The 11,969-nt window shown below is 49.5% G+C and overlaps 1 protein-coding gene across 4 annotated transcripts in view; it reads right to left on the bottom strand.

Annotated features, from left to right (window-relative positions):
* Positions 1 to 4,109: 4,109 nt before the first annotated feature.
* Pecam1 (platelet and endothelial cell adhesion molecule 1) overlaps positions 4,110 to 11,969 on the bottom strand; it is a 60,546-nt gene continuing 52,686 nt past the window's right edge. For 2 of the 4 annotated variants that reach the window (XM_075990335.1, XM_075990337.1), the window contains 2 exons: positions 11,636 to 11,658; positions 4,110 to 5,179 (listed from right to left, as the gene is read on the bottom strand). In XM_075990335.1, the coding sequence (XP_075846450.1) occupies positions 5,150 to 5,179; positions 11,636 to 11,658 (53 nt within the window). In that variant the 3' untranslated portion in view covers positions 4,110 to 5,149. The remainder of the gene's footprint in view (positions 5,180 to 11,635; positions 11,659 to 11,969) is intronic. The other 2 variants (XM_075990339.1, XM_075990336.1) reach the window with 1 other exon arrangement.

Below are 11,969 nucleotides of genomic sequence, written 5' to 3'. Positions count from 1 at the left end.
GTAACGAATTTTTAAGGAACTAAGGTAGTTTTCATGAGACCTTAATGTAGTTCTCAGGCATCGTACTGCTGTTTCAGGCGACCCGAGTTCAGTGCCCAGCACCCACTTTGGACAGCACACAAGTGCCTGTAAGTCCATTACCAAGGGGCTTGAGGCCCTCTGCTGGCCTCCACAAGCATCCACACACATGGCAAGCACTCAGACACAGGAAAACACTTTAATAAAAATTTTAAGAGAAAGCCGAGGGCTGGAAAGATGGCTTAGCAGGTGAAGATGTTTGCCTGGCAAGCCTGGTGTCCTGAGTTCAAACCCCGAGCCCCATGTCAAGGTGGAAGGAGAGAGCCAACTTCATAAAGTTGTTCTCTGGCCTCCAGAGGTGCACAATGACCTGTGTACATCCTCATCCCCAACAGATCCCCCTCCATCCCTCCCCTTATCCTTCTCTCTCTCTCCCTCTCCCCTCCCTCTTCGTCTCTCTCCCCTCCTTCTCCTTCTCTCTCTCCCTCCTTCTCCCTCTCCCCCCCCAATGTTGCTCCACGGAGGAGGAGATACACCTGTCACATGAGGTAGTTGGGGTCCCTCTCAGGCTGTGAGAGGCAGACCCTGGAGTCCAGTCTCTCTGGGTGCCCTGAGAGTCCTTCTAGGACAGTGGTTCTCAACCGTCCTAATCCTGCAACCTTTTAATACAGTTCCTCATGTTGCAGGGATCACCAACCATAAAATTATTTTTGTTACTACTTCATAACTGTAATTTTGCTACTGTTATGAATCGTAATGTGAATATCTGTGTTTCCTGGTTATCTTAGGCGACTCTTGTGACGCTAAGGGGCTGTGAGCCACAGGTTGAGAACCACCACTCTAGAGGCAGAAGCCCCTCCTTGTAGTTCCACCGTGTCCCCTTGGACTTTGTCGGGTCTGTGCATGTGGTGGGAGGCGCAGGAAGAAGCTCAGGGGAGAAGACCAGCAGACAGCATCTGAGAGTGAACAAGCCTGCCACAGGGCCCAGAGAAATCCTGCCAGGGGCTAAAATCTACACTTTTAGGATCCTACCCAAACAGCCAAACTCCAATGTGTGGAGGTGGAGGATGGATGGAAAGGACCCCAGCATGAAGCTGCAGGGTAAAAAGAAAGTGTGGGCCAGTGAGATGGTCAGGAGGCAAACTCTGGACTTGTGCTGTGGAAAGAAGCACCATTTGTCTCACCTTCCACCTCCAGGTAAGAGTCCATCACTGATGAAAGTCAGCAGGAGCTCAAGGCAAGAACCTGGAGGCAGGAACTGAACCAGAGGTCTCGGAGGAGCATGGCTTCCTGGCTTGTTCCCCACAGCTTGCCTTTTTATATAACCCAGGACCACCTGCCCCACAATGGGCTTGGTGGTCCCTCCCACATCGATCACTAGGAGCTTGTTAAGTTTGATCCTCAGGACCCACATGGTAGAAAGAAAACTCCTGAATGCTGTCCTCTGGTTCCAGCTAGGAACTACGGTGTGTGTGCATAAACACACACACACACACACACAAATAAGTAAATAAATAAATAGAACTTACCCTTTTTGTCAACTTTTTTTTTAAGATTTATTTATCACACATACAGTATTCTGCATGCAGGCATGCTTGCATGCCAGAAGAGGACATAAGATCCCATTACAGATGGTTGTGAGCCACCATGTGGTTGGCTGGGAATTGAACTCAAGACCTCTGGAAGAGCAGACAGTGCTCTTAACTCTGGAGCCATCTCTCCAGCCCCATCAACTTTTCTTCTAAAACTAACCTTACCAGAGAAGCTACCAGCAAAACAAACTCATCTTGGCGCAGGACACACACTGTTGTGGGTTTTTTTGTTTTGTTTTGTTTTTGTTTTTTCGAGACAGGGTTTCTCTGTGGTTTTGGAGCCTATCCTGGAACTAGCTCTGTAGACCAGGCTGGTCTCGAACTCACAGAGATCCGCCTGCCTCTGCCTCCCGAGTGCCAGGATTAAAGGCGTGCGCCACCACCGCCCGGCTCACTGTTGTGGTTTTGATTTTGAAATGAGGCTCTCCTTTAGTCCAGGCTAGCTATAAGGCCCAAGTTGACCTTGAACTTCTGACCTCCTGCCTCTACTTTCCCAGTACTAGAAGCACAGGTGTCTGCTATCACACTGGGTGTTTTAGTTTCATTCCTAAGGCCCTGAGAAAATACTCTGATGTGAGGGAGTGCCTGGAGAGATGGCTCAGCAGTTAAGAGCACCCGTTCTTGCAGAAGACCTGGGTTCAAGTCCCAGCACTCATGTGGCAGCTCATAACCACCAATAATTCCAGTTCCAGGGGAACTAATGCCCTCTTCTGACCTCCCAGGGGGCCAGGCTTACACACGGTGCACATAGACACATGCATGCAGGCTGAGCACTCATATACATAAAAGAAACCAATCTTTAAATTCTTTTAAAATACCCAACAAAAGCAGGGCGGTGGTGGCGCACGCCTTTAATCCCAGCACTCGGGAGGCAGAGGCAGGCGGATCTCTGTGAGTTCGAGGCCAGACTGGTCTACAAGAGCTAGTTCCAGGACAGGAACCAAAAAGCTACGGAGAAACCCTGTCTCGAAAAAAAAAAAAAAACAACAAAAAGCAACACGTGGGATACAGAGATTTATCTGATCCCACGGTGGCAGGCTACAGTCCATCTCAGCCGGAAGTCACACTGGCAAGAGCTCGAAGCAGCTCACCACATCGTGGATGCCTGCCTGCCCGGTACCCAGCTGGCATTCTCTGCCTTTCTCTAGTCCAGGGGTGCAAACGTGGGTACGGTGCTGCCCCCCTTCAGGCGAGGTCTTTCCACGCTAATGAAGGCGACCGTAAGAATTCCCCACAGACACGCTCACAGGCCAGCTTGATCTAGGTAATTCCTGGTGGAGACTCCCTTCCCAGGTTGTCAGTTGACAATCAGAAGAAGCCTTCACACCTGGTTTTGTGCAGTGGGGGAGTGGGAAGGGGAGAACTGAACCCAGTGCTTCCAAAAGTCTGTAAAATTGTTTTCTGGGTAGATTTGATCCTTGGTGGATTTTTCCAAGTATTTACTGGGTTCTTCAGAAAAAATACCCTAGTTGCTGCCTATTTACCTCCTGATCTAGTGTACGCCAGGCAAGCACACTTCCGGCTGAGCCACATCCCCAGCCCGGGACATACACTTCAGTCAGTACATGGTGGCATGGCAGAGCCTCTGTCTAGAGACGGCATCCAGTTCAGGCTCACTTCCTTTTCCTGGGACCCCTTAGAGGTCCTGAGAGTGGGGGAGAGTTTTCCTCATGTTGCGAATTCCGGTCCCAAAAACACACGGCTGAAGGAGGGAGTGTTGGCATACCAGAAACTAAATGGGAGAGTCGCTGGCACAACACCAGATAGCCTGTGCCAAGACAGTCCAGGAAAACCACACCCAGGCCAGGATGAAGTCAGGCTGCAATGAAGGACTTTTTCCTAAAAACCAGTAAACACTTGGAAAAATATATTCTGTGAAGGGTGAAGGATGCGGAGAACAGCCTCACAGAAAACATGCCATGTGTTGATGTCTGAAATAATTGAGAGTGCAAAACTCATCAATACCTACCTATTGCTGTGTACACCTGAGCTCTGCTCTAACTAGCGTGAAGAAGAGAAAGTGAGAATTGAGGGGAAGGAGGAAGGGGAAGGAAGAAGCAGAGAAAGAATGAAAGACGGTCCAGCCCTTTAGAGGGAGAGGCAAGAAGAGCAAGAGTTTGAGGCCGGCCTGGGCTACATAATAAATTTCAAGTCCAGCCCAGCCTAGACTAATGAACTACACACAGTGAGACCCCATCTCAAAATAAAACAAGATAAAGTAAAATAAAATAAACAAAAACAGGAGAAAATGAAAAGCAAGACAGCATTATGGAGGTTGGGAAGGCGGGGAAGTTGGGAAAGCACTTGCCTTGCGAACATGAGGACCCCCCAGAACAAAGAATCCAGCTACGCCTGGCCATTGGTCCATGTGAGGCTCCACCCGTGGAACAGACAGAACACCTTGGTTCTGACACCAGAGGCAGCAGAAAGTCCCTTAGGGCTATGGTTATTCTACTGGCTTGTGGCCTGTCTCAGAAGATGACATCTCACAGATGACCGAAGAGTGAAAATCAGTTTTATTTAATACAATACCTCTCAGGGGGCCTGCAACTGAGTGGCTGAGGCAAACAGGGAAGATAATGTTAGGTATGGGTGTTCCATGGCAAAACGGAGGCAGCTCCCATTCCCCCACTTACACCACCCTCGGAAACACCCCGGGACCTCAGGAGACCATTTCTTTAACAGGGAATAAATAAAGAAAAATTAGTGAGAAAAGTACACCTTTCCTTTTACTACTAAAAAAAAAATACCATTAGCTGTAGCCAACTGTTTCTCCTCTTTAGGCCTTCGGCATGGGAGAGGAAAAGAAAAACCTGGAAAGCAACAGCTTAAGGGTGTCTGTGCTCGCTCCAGGCTAGTCTTGGCATTGCCTGCCTGACACTTGTCTTCAGGGCTCCATCCACAGGCATTGCTCCCAGTCAGCTGTGCCCCCCACTCCCCTCGGTGAATGAAGCCACCATACAGGAGATGAGGGACGCTCTCTGAGCAGCAATTGTATACCTCCAAAGAACAAGGTCAGCCTAGAAGGAAAAAAAAGGCAAAGAAAACAAAACAAAACAATCTACCCCCCAGTCCAGACCATTTGCTAAAAGTAACTGACTACAGGACAAAAACAGGCTTCTGTGCACACAAGAACAGGTGTGCACAAGAGAACAGGTGTGCACATGAGAACAGGTGTGCACATGAGAACAGGCACACGAGAAAGCGCTTGGTCTCTCTGAGACACAGTAGTTGAGCTTCAAAATATTTCAGCAGTTTGTTCGCCCCGAACCTCCTCTCCCTCTCCCAAATCGCAAGGATGCTCTAGTTTGGAAGGACGGTCGGGCTGGCCACTAAACCGCGCCTCTGATTCTCTTTATACCCGACATTGACAAGGCAGGAGGATTTAAGAATGGGTGGCTTGGCCTCAAGAATCGCTATTTTCAGTGGGGGCAAGGCCGGCTCTTAAGTAAGTGCACAGGACTCCTGGAACACGGAAATCGGCTACTCTTCTTCAGTTGTGGACGTCCTCCCAGGCATGTGCACCTGTCATGGTTGTCTTAAGTTCCATCAAGGGAACCTTTCGTTCTCTGCAGGACAGAAGACAGGACAAGTTAGGTCACACCCTCAGGACTAGCGAGAGGTGTAAATTGGAGCAGAACAGCTTAAAGGAACTGGAATGTGGATCCTTGGGTATAGTACTTGCCTAGCAAGCCAGAGGACCTGGGCGCCATCACCAGTACCACATATGGTACATCTCTGTAATGCCAGCCCCCAGGAGGTGGAGGCAGGAGGATGTCAAGTTCAAAGTCCAGTTCTAGGTTAGACTGGGATACATGAGATCTTGACTCAAACAAACAAAACCACTGGAAGCTGTGCCACCATACTCTGGGAACACAACTTCTAGGGCAGCGCTTGTCCCAACCCATCTTCTGTTCCCTCCATGCCTGCTCTGTAGGAGCTGCTGTCTCCACCCCTGCATTCTTGCTGCATGTCAGTATCAAGCCACCGCATCCAGTGTGGTGTGCTACGGGCGCTGCACAGGGAGGATCCATAAAGTACAAGAGATCTCACATCTGGCTCTAGCTAGGACCTCAGGACCTCTAGCTAATACAGATCCCCTCTCCAGTCTGCCTTTTTTTTGTTTGTTTGTTTTTGAGACAGAAACTCTATAGCCAGGGCCAGCTTGAGGCTCTCAAATGATTCTCTGGCCCGAGCCTTCCCAGGGCTGGGATTGTAGGTGTGAGTCACCAGGCCATCTAAGGTCCTTTAGATCAACCTTTAATTAAAACACTTGGCTAGGAGCCGGGTGGTGGTGGCGCATGCCTTTAATCCCAGCACTTGGGAGGCAGAGGTAGGTGGGTTCCTGTGAGTTTGAAGCCAGCCTGGTCTACAAGAGCTAGTTCCAGGACAGGCACTAAAGTACTGAGAAACCCTGTCTTGAAAAACCAAAACAACAAAAACTTGGCTAGGTTGGTGAAGCCCAGCACTCTACAGCAAGGAGAAGCAGGTGGATCTTTGTGAGTTCAAGGCCATCCCAGTCTACACAGCCCGTAACTCCAGCTCTGAGGGAGCAGAAAGCTAAGGTTTTCTGGCTTCCAGCCTAATGAAAAATATGCTCACTCAAGGGTCAGGGGGAGACCCTGCTTCAAAAGACTAAGCAGGTGGTGATAAGTTAACACTTAATACCCTCTTAGCCTGCGCACACACACACAAACACACACACACACGTCCTCTCACATACAAATCCTTAAAAAGGAAAGTTCTAGAAGGCTGCTGAAGTGGTTCAGTGGGTTGTGGTGTGTGCTGCCAAGGCTCATAAACTGAGCTCGATCCCAAGACCCAGAGGATTGAAAGAGAGCACCAGCTCCCGGAAGTTGTCCTTTGACTCTTATATGCCTGAGTATATTCACAAACACATAGTAAGAATTTAAGGAAAAAATTTGAAGAGTTGTGGTGACAATCACACAACGAGTGCACCGCAGGCAACTGAACTCCCTTTTGTTTCTTTAAGTGCAGGGGAGGACCTCACACTGCTAGGCGTGGGCTCTGGCACTGAGCCACACCCCAGCTCTTGACCGGTACACGTTACAATAAAACAGTGACTAATTTTAGGTTGTGTATGTTTTTACTATACTTAAAAAAAAATTAAGGGGGACAAAAAAGCCAGGCATGGTGACAAATGCTCTCAGTCCAGCACTCGGGAATGTAAAGATCCCAAGAGCATCCTCAGCTGTACAGACAGCTCCCAGCTAACCTGGGCTGTTTTATATGAGAGCCTGTCTCCGAACAACAACAAACAGAGCTCGGAGTGGCAGCTTGAGTCACCCACTCACCGCCTGGTACCCAGCAATGCTCTCTATGCTGAAGAGAATGGCTCTGCCCCCAAGGACTTCAAATTCCATTGGTGATTTTGTTTGCATTTGTGTGTGTGTCTGTGTGTGCGTGGACAACGTGTGCATATTCAGTTGTGTCAATGTGGACATGTGTGTGCACTGGAGATCAGAGGACAGTCTTGGGTCGTCTCACCTTCCACTGTTGCTAACTGACCCAAGAGCTTCTGGGGGTTCCTCACCTCCCATCTCTACAAAGGAATGCTGGGATTACAGATCCCTGGGTTTTAGATGGCAATCTGTATTCTGAATTCAGGAGCCACCTCACTGTGACCCTTTACCAATTCCTGATCAGCAGCATTGCTATGAAGTGGTCTGGAGGCAGCGAGGGCACCACGTATCACTGAGCAGAGAGGAGATCACAGAAGTGGTGTGAGCTGACTTGAAAGGTTTTGTAAACTTGCTGGGCCAAAGGGCTGGCCATGCTGGGAGATGTGGGAGCAGAGGGTTCGTGAGAATGGAGAGTCCGAGAGAGCAGGAAGCATCGGGGTCCCCTGTTCTGAACCCTCTGTGGACACAGGACACCATGCTGCAAGTAGGACTCATCAAAGTGGGAGCAAAAGAGGATGGAACGGCTGCCTGATATCTTGGGGACCCGGTGACCAGACTGCCTGGCCTCCTGCGGGAAGTTGCGAGAGTCCGCCGTTTTGTTTTGCTGGGTCTGGGGCTTCTAGAACAGGATGCAGACCTGAGAGCCCAACTAGGAGGCCAAGACTCTAGCTCTTCCTTTGCCAGGATAGAACTGCACACGTGGGCCAAGAAAGCTGTGTGACCCCAGAGGGCTGGAGGCTTGCCAGTGCTGGCAGCTGCCTTCTGCCATTTCCTCTACTCTCCCAGAGAAGGGAGACGTGATCCTCATGTCCAGGCTTCTGTAGGTCCCAGACCAAGTCTGTCCCCAGACGCCTCTGTTCTCCCTCTTTGGAGGCAAACAACACTCTGGATGACGTTGCAGGGGGACCAAGTCCACAGACAGGAAGGGCTGGGCCCAGCAGGGCCCCAGGAACTGTGAAGTAAAGGTTAACATACCCGCCGTGAGGCCTGGCCTTGCCGTCAGCCACCCACACTTCAGCTGTAGAACTGCCCTGCTTTCTGCTCAGAATGTGGCGCCGAGAAACCCCCAAAGGCCCTCTGATTCCACCTCCTCCCCCAGACCACTAATATCTACTTCTAGAGAGCACCCTGGATGAGCATTTCCGGTCTATCAGAACAGTGCCGAGTGCTCACTTAATCCCCGCCGCCGTATCCAGGTTGAGAAGTCACACAATTTACAGAAGTGGAAATGGGGCTGGGCAGGATGGCACAAGCGTGGATACTCACACGAGTTCTGTCCCACAGAGGAGGGAACGGACTCTCAAATGTTACCCCGATTCCATCATGTGCAGCTCTGTATACACACACACATTCTCACACACACATGCACACTGACACACACTTTCACACACTCTCACAACACACACTCTCACTCGCACATGCACTCTCACAACACACTTATACACACTCTTACACACACATGCACACATACACACATACACTCATGTACACACACACACTCACACACACAGAATCTTTTTAACGATGACTGATGGATAAACAGAATCTTACATACAGATTAAGCACTTAATTAAGGCAACTCAAAAGTTTGAATGTGGGTCTCCTAGGTTTTGGTTGAACCCTAAGCCTTGTAAATGTTTCCCCTGCATGTGTGGGTGGGGGCATCTCAGAGCCAAATAAAGAAACTCACAACTGCACCCATGGTTGCCAGCACTTAAGGAAGAGACCTTTAGAGAAGATAAGTGGTTTCCTGTGATGGTTTGGGGTTTTCAAAGAATCCCCTTTAACCCCTAAGAAAATCCCAGGAGGCAGATGTTGTAGTTGATGTCACCGTCCCTTTCATCATCATTATCACCAATATTATAACCATCATTGTCATCATCACCACCACCAGCATCATCACAGTCATCATCACCATCATCACCATCCCTGTCACCACCATCATTATCATCATCACCATCACCATCACCACTACCATCATTATCACAACCATCATCATCACCATCCCTATCACCACCATCATTATCATCACCATCATAACCATCATGATCACCACATCTACTTTTTAGGCTTGAGGAAGTCACCCATAAGCAAGCTATAGAACTGGAACCCCACTCTCCAGCACCTCAACACCACTCCTGGGCAAGTCCTATCACAGCCCAGCCCCCTGCTGGCCCTGGGGAGGAGGGAAGGGCACCCTAACTGGCATTGTCTTGTTCCCGACCCCTGAGAGTCAGGGTTCTTTCTAAAATCTAGAGACCTTCACAGGTCCAGATCCGACTTCTTTAAGTACAGGCTGTTCTCTTCCACGTTATCTGTCTGCGTGGGCCACAAACACAATTTATAAACAAGGCAAAAATGGCAGAGGAAAAATGAAGTCAGAATGTGCCATTAAAGTAAGTCAAACAATACCAACTTAGTCGCTGGCTAAGTGGCGGTCTCATTGTCCAGATATTTCCTCCAATATGTTTTCAGAAGCAAGGGCAGTTAAACAAGAGGGGAATGATTGCCAGGTTTGATTTCAGGAAGGAAGCCCCTCCCATTTCCCTGCTGGGCAATTCTGTTCATTTTCTTCTGGTTGCCCGTGGCTGCTTATTAGGGAAACTGCCTACTTCTTTCGTAAACAAAATCTATTTGCTTCAAGATTCAAAATTCATTTCTCAACGGCTGGGAACCCCTGAGTTCCCGCCAAATGACTTTATTATTTTGGGGGTAGGACTTGGCCCGAGCATTTGGAACACCCTGGGATCACTCTGAGGGAAAGCCACTCCCCCACTGGTCTGGAGTTCAGAACCTTTGTCCAGAGAGGCCCTTTTGGTGGAAGACAAAGTAACTGAGTTGGTTCTGCAGGGTCTGTCAAGCTGCAGCCCTGCCTTGGGTGGCCACAGATACATGCAGGCAAGCAGACAGCCAGAGAACAGGTTTTTATTAGGGTCCCACACTGCTTATGGAACAAAGCTGCCATTCAACTCTTGTGGAACCGTCATGCAATTTCTATTATTATTATTACTATTATTGTTTTTCGAGACAGGGTTTCTCTTTGTAGCCCTGGCTGTCCTGGAACTCACTCTGTAGACCAGGCTGGCCTCCATCTCACAGAGACCCGCCCGTCTCTGCCTCCTGAGTGCTGGGATTAAAGGTGTGCACCACCATCGTCCAGTGTCAGTCATTTCTTGACACTGAAGGCAGAGCACAGGTTTTTAGAGACTTGGGCTCTGTCCTTGGCTCTGTGTGATTCTGGGCAAACTGTTTTTATCAAGCCAGGCCTCCGTTTCTTCATCTATAAAATACGCCGCTTAGCCCTTCCAATGCAATAGTGCTTCCAGAAGCCTAGGTGGGTGCAGGATAGAAAAAGCCGTTCATTTTTTTCCTCTTTTCCTCAAACGGATACCTTTCCTCCACACAAAGAATACCAGCGCCTTCCTGTCTGTCACAAGCATAATGAGCTCCGTTTAACAAGAATTCAGACCCGCAAAACAAAGGAAGCCAGGGGCCCACTGAAGGCTGCAGAAGTCTTGCTGGAAGTTTCTCCCAGACCCAAAAGATCAATTCAGAGGCAAGTTCCTCATATTTGAAGATAATAGCTCCCCCGGTAACCCCTGTACTGCTGTGTGCCCACAGAGGCACTGGGAACCGGAAGGCAGTGGTTTCTGCATGAATTGAATTTAAATGCCTCTCCCTCCCTCCCTCCCTGCTTCCTTTCTTGTGTGTTCCTCTGTCTATGTGCGTGCATGTTCCGATGTGAGTGCATGCATATGCACATGTATGTTCTGTGTATGTAGAGGCCAGAGGTCAATCTCAGGTGCCATTCCTTAAGCACTGTTCATCTTTTCTTTTCTTTTCTTTTTTCTTTCCTTTTCCTTTCCTTCCTTTCTTTCCACAGGGTCTCTCACTGGCCTCAAACTCACCTAGACTGGCTGGTCGGAAAGCTCCAGGGATCTAGCTGCCTGTCTCTACCTCTCCAGGTCTGGCATTACAGGTGTGAGCCCCTACATCTGAGTTTTTCACTTTGTGTTCTAGGATTAAACTCAGATTCTTGTGTAAGCACTTATATTAACTGAGCTGTCTCCCCAGCCCCTCCTCTCTTCTCTCTCTCTTCCTCCTCCTCCCTCTCTCATCAGGAACTTAATATGTAGCCCAAACTGGCCTTGAACTCAAGCTCCTCTTTCAAGCTTGCGTCCCTATGCCTGAGCCTGTCTTCTTGTGAAAAGAGCAGTAAGATTCCCAACCACGCTGGAGAATTCCCAGGATCCCTCTCCTATATTGGCCGAGCCGTGATGGGGTAACCTGGGACCGAGGAGCAGTCGTGAAGCTGGTTTAGACCAGGGCTCCTGCTCTCAACCGGGCCGTGCTAGAACGACGTGGTGGGAGAATTAGTGGAGAGCGGACCCTGGGCAAGTTGGGAAATAGTTCAGGGTTCTGTAGAGCACTTTTGTAAACAACAACAAAGACACTCAGCGGTCCAGGCTGTCCTGCAAAGTCACTCTGCAGTCTCAGATGGCCTGGGACTCCCACAACAAGTGTCCGTGTGCGATTCACGCACGAGCTACTAGCTGGCCCCACGGAGCATTTTAACACGATGTGTGTGAAGTGTTTACTTACAGAATATCTGCTTTCCACGCAATCTGCAAAACAAAGACAGCAGAGTGGTAAGTGTGCCGGACCCAGCACAGCTTCACACTGGAGCTGCTGCTGGGGCTAGAGGGGGGCGGGGACACTCAGGCCTTTGCCGATGGATGGTCTTTTGTCCCTAGACAAGCTCCTGGGGATGGTCTGGGCCATGTGACAGTCTTGCAGAGTCCCTGGAATCTTCTTTGCCTTTTTTGTTTGCTTGCTTTGCTGTTTTGAAGCAGGGTCTCCTGCAGCTCTGGCCTCTAACTCACTACCTAGTCCAGGATAACCTTGAGCTTTCTGCCTCATCCCCCAGGGCTGGGAT

Source organism: Microtus pennsylvanicus, chromosome 11, assembly GCF_037038515.1.
Source record: "Microtus pennsylvanicus isolate mMicPen1 chromosome 11, mMicPen1.hap1, whole genome shotgun sequence".
Classification (NCBI taxonomy): Eukaryota; Metazoa; Chordata; class Mammalia; order Rodentia; family Cricetidae; genus Microtus; species Microtus pennsylvanicus.
This window is presented reverse-complemented; position numbering and strand designations above follow the sequence as displayed.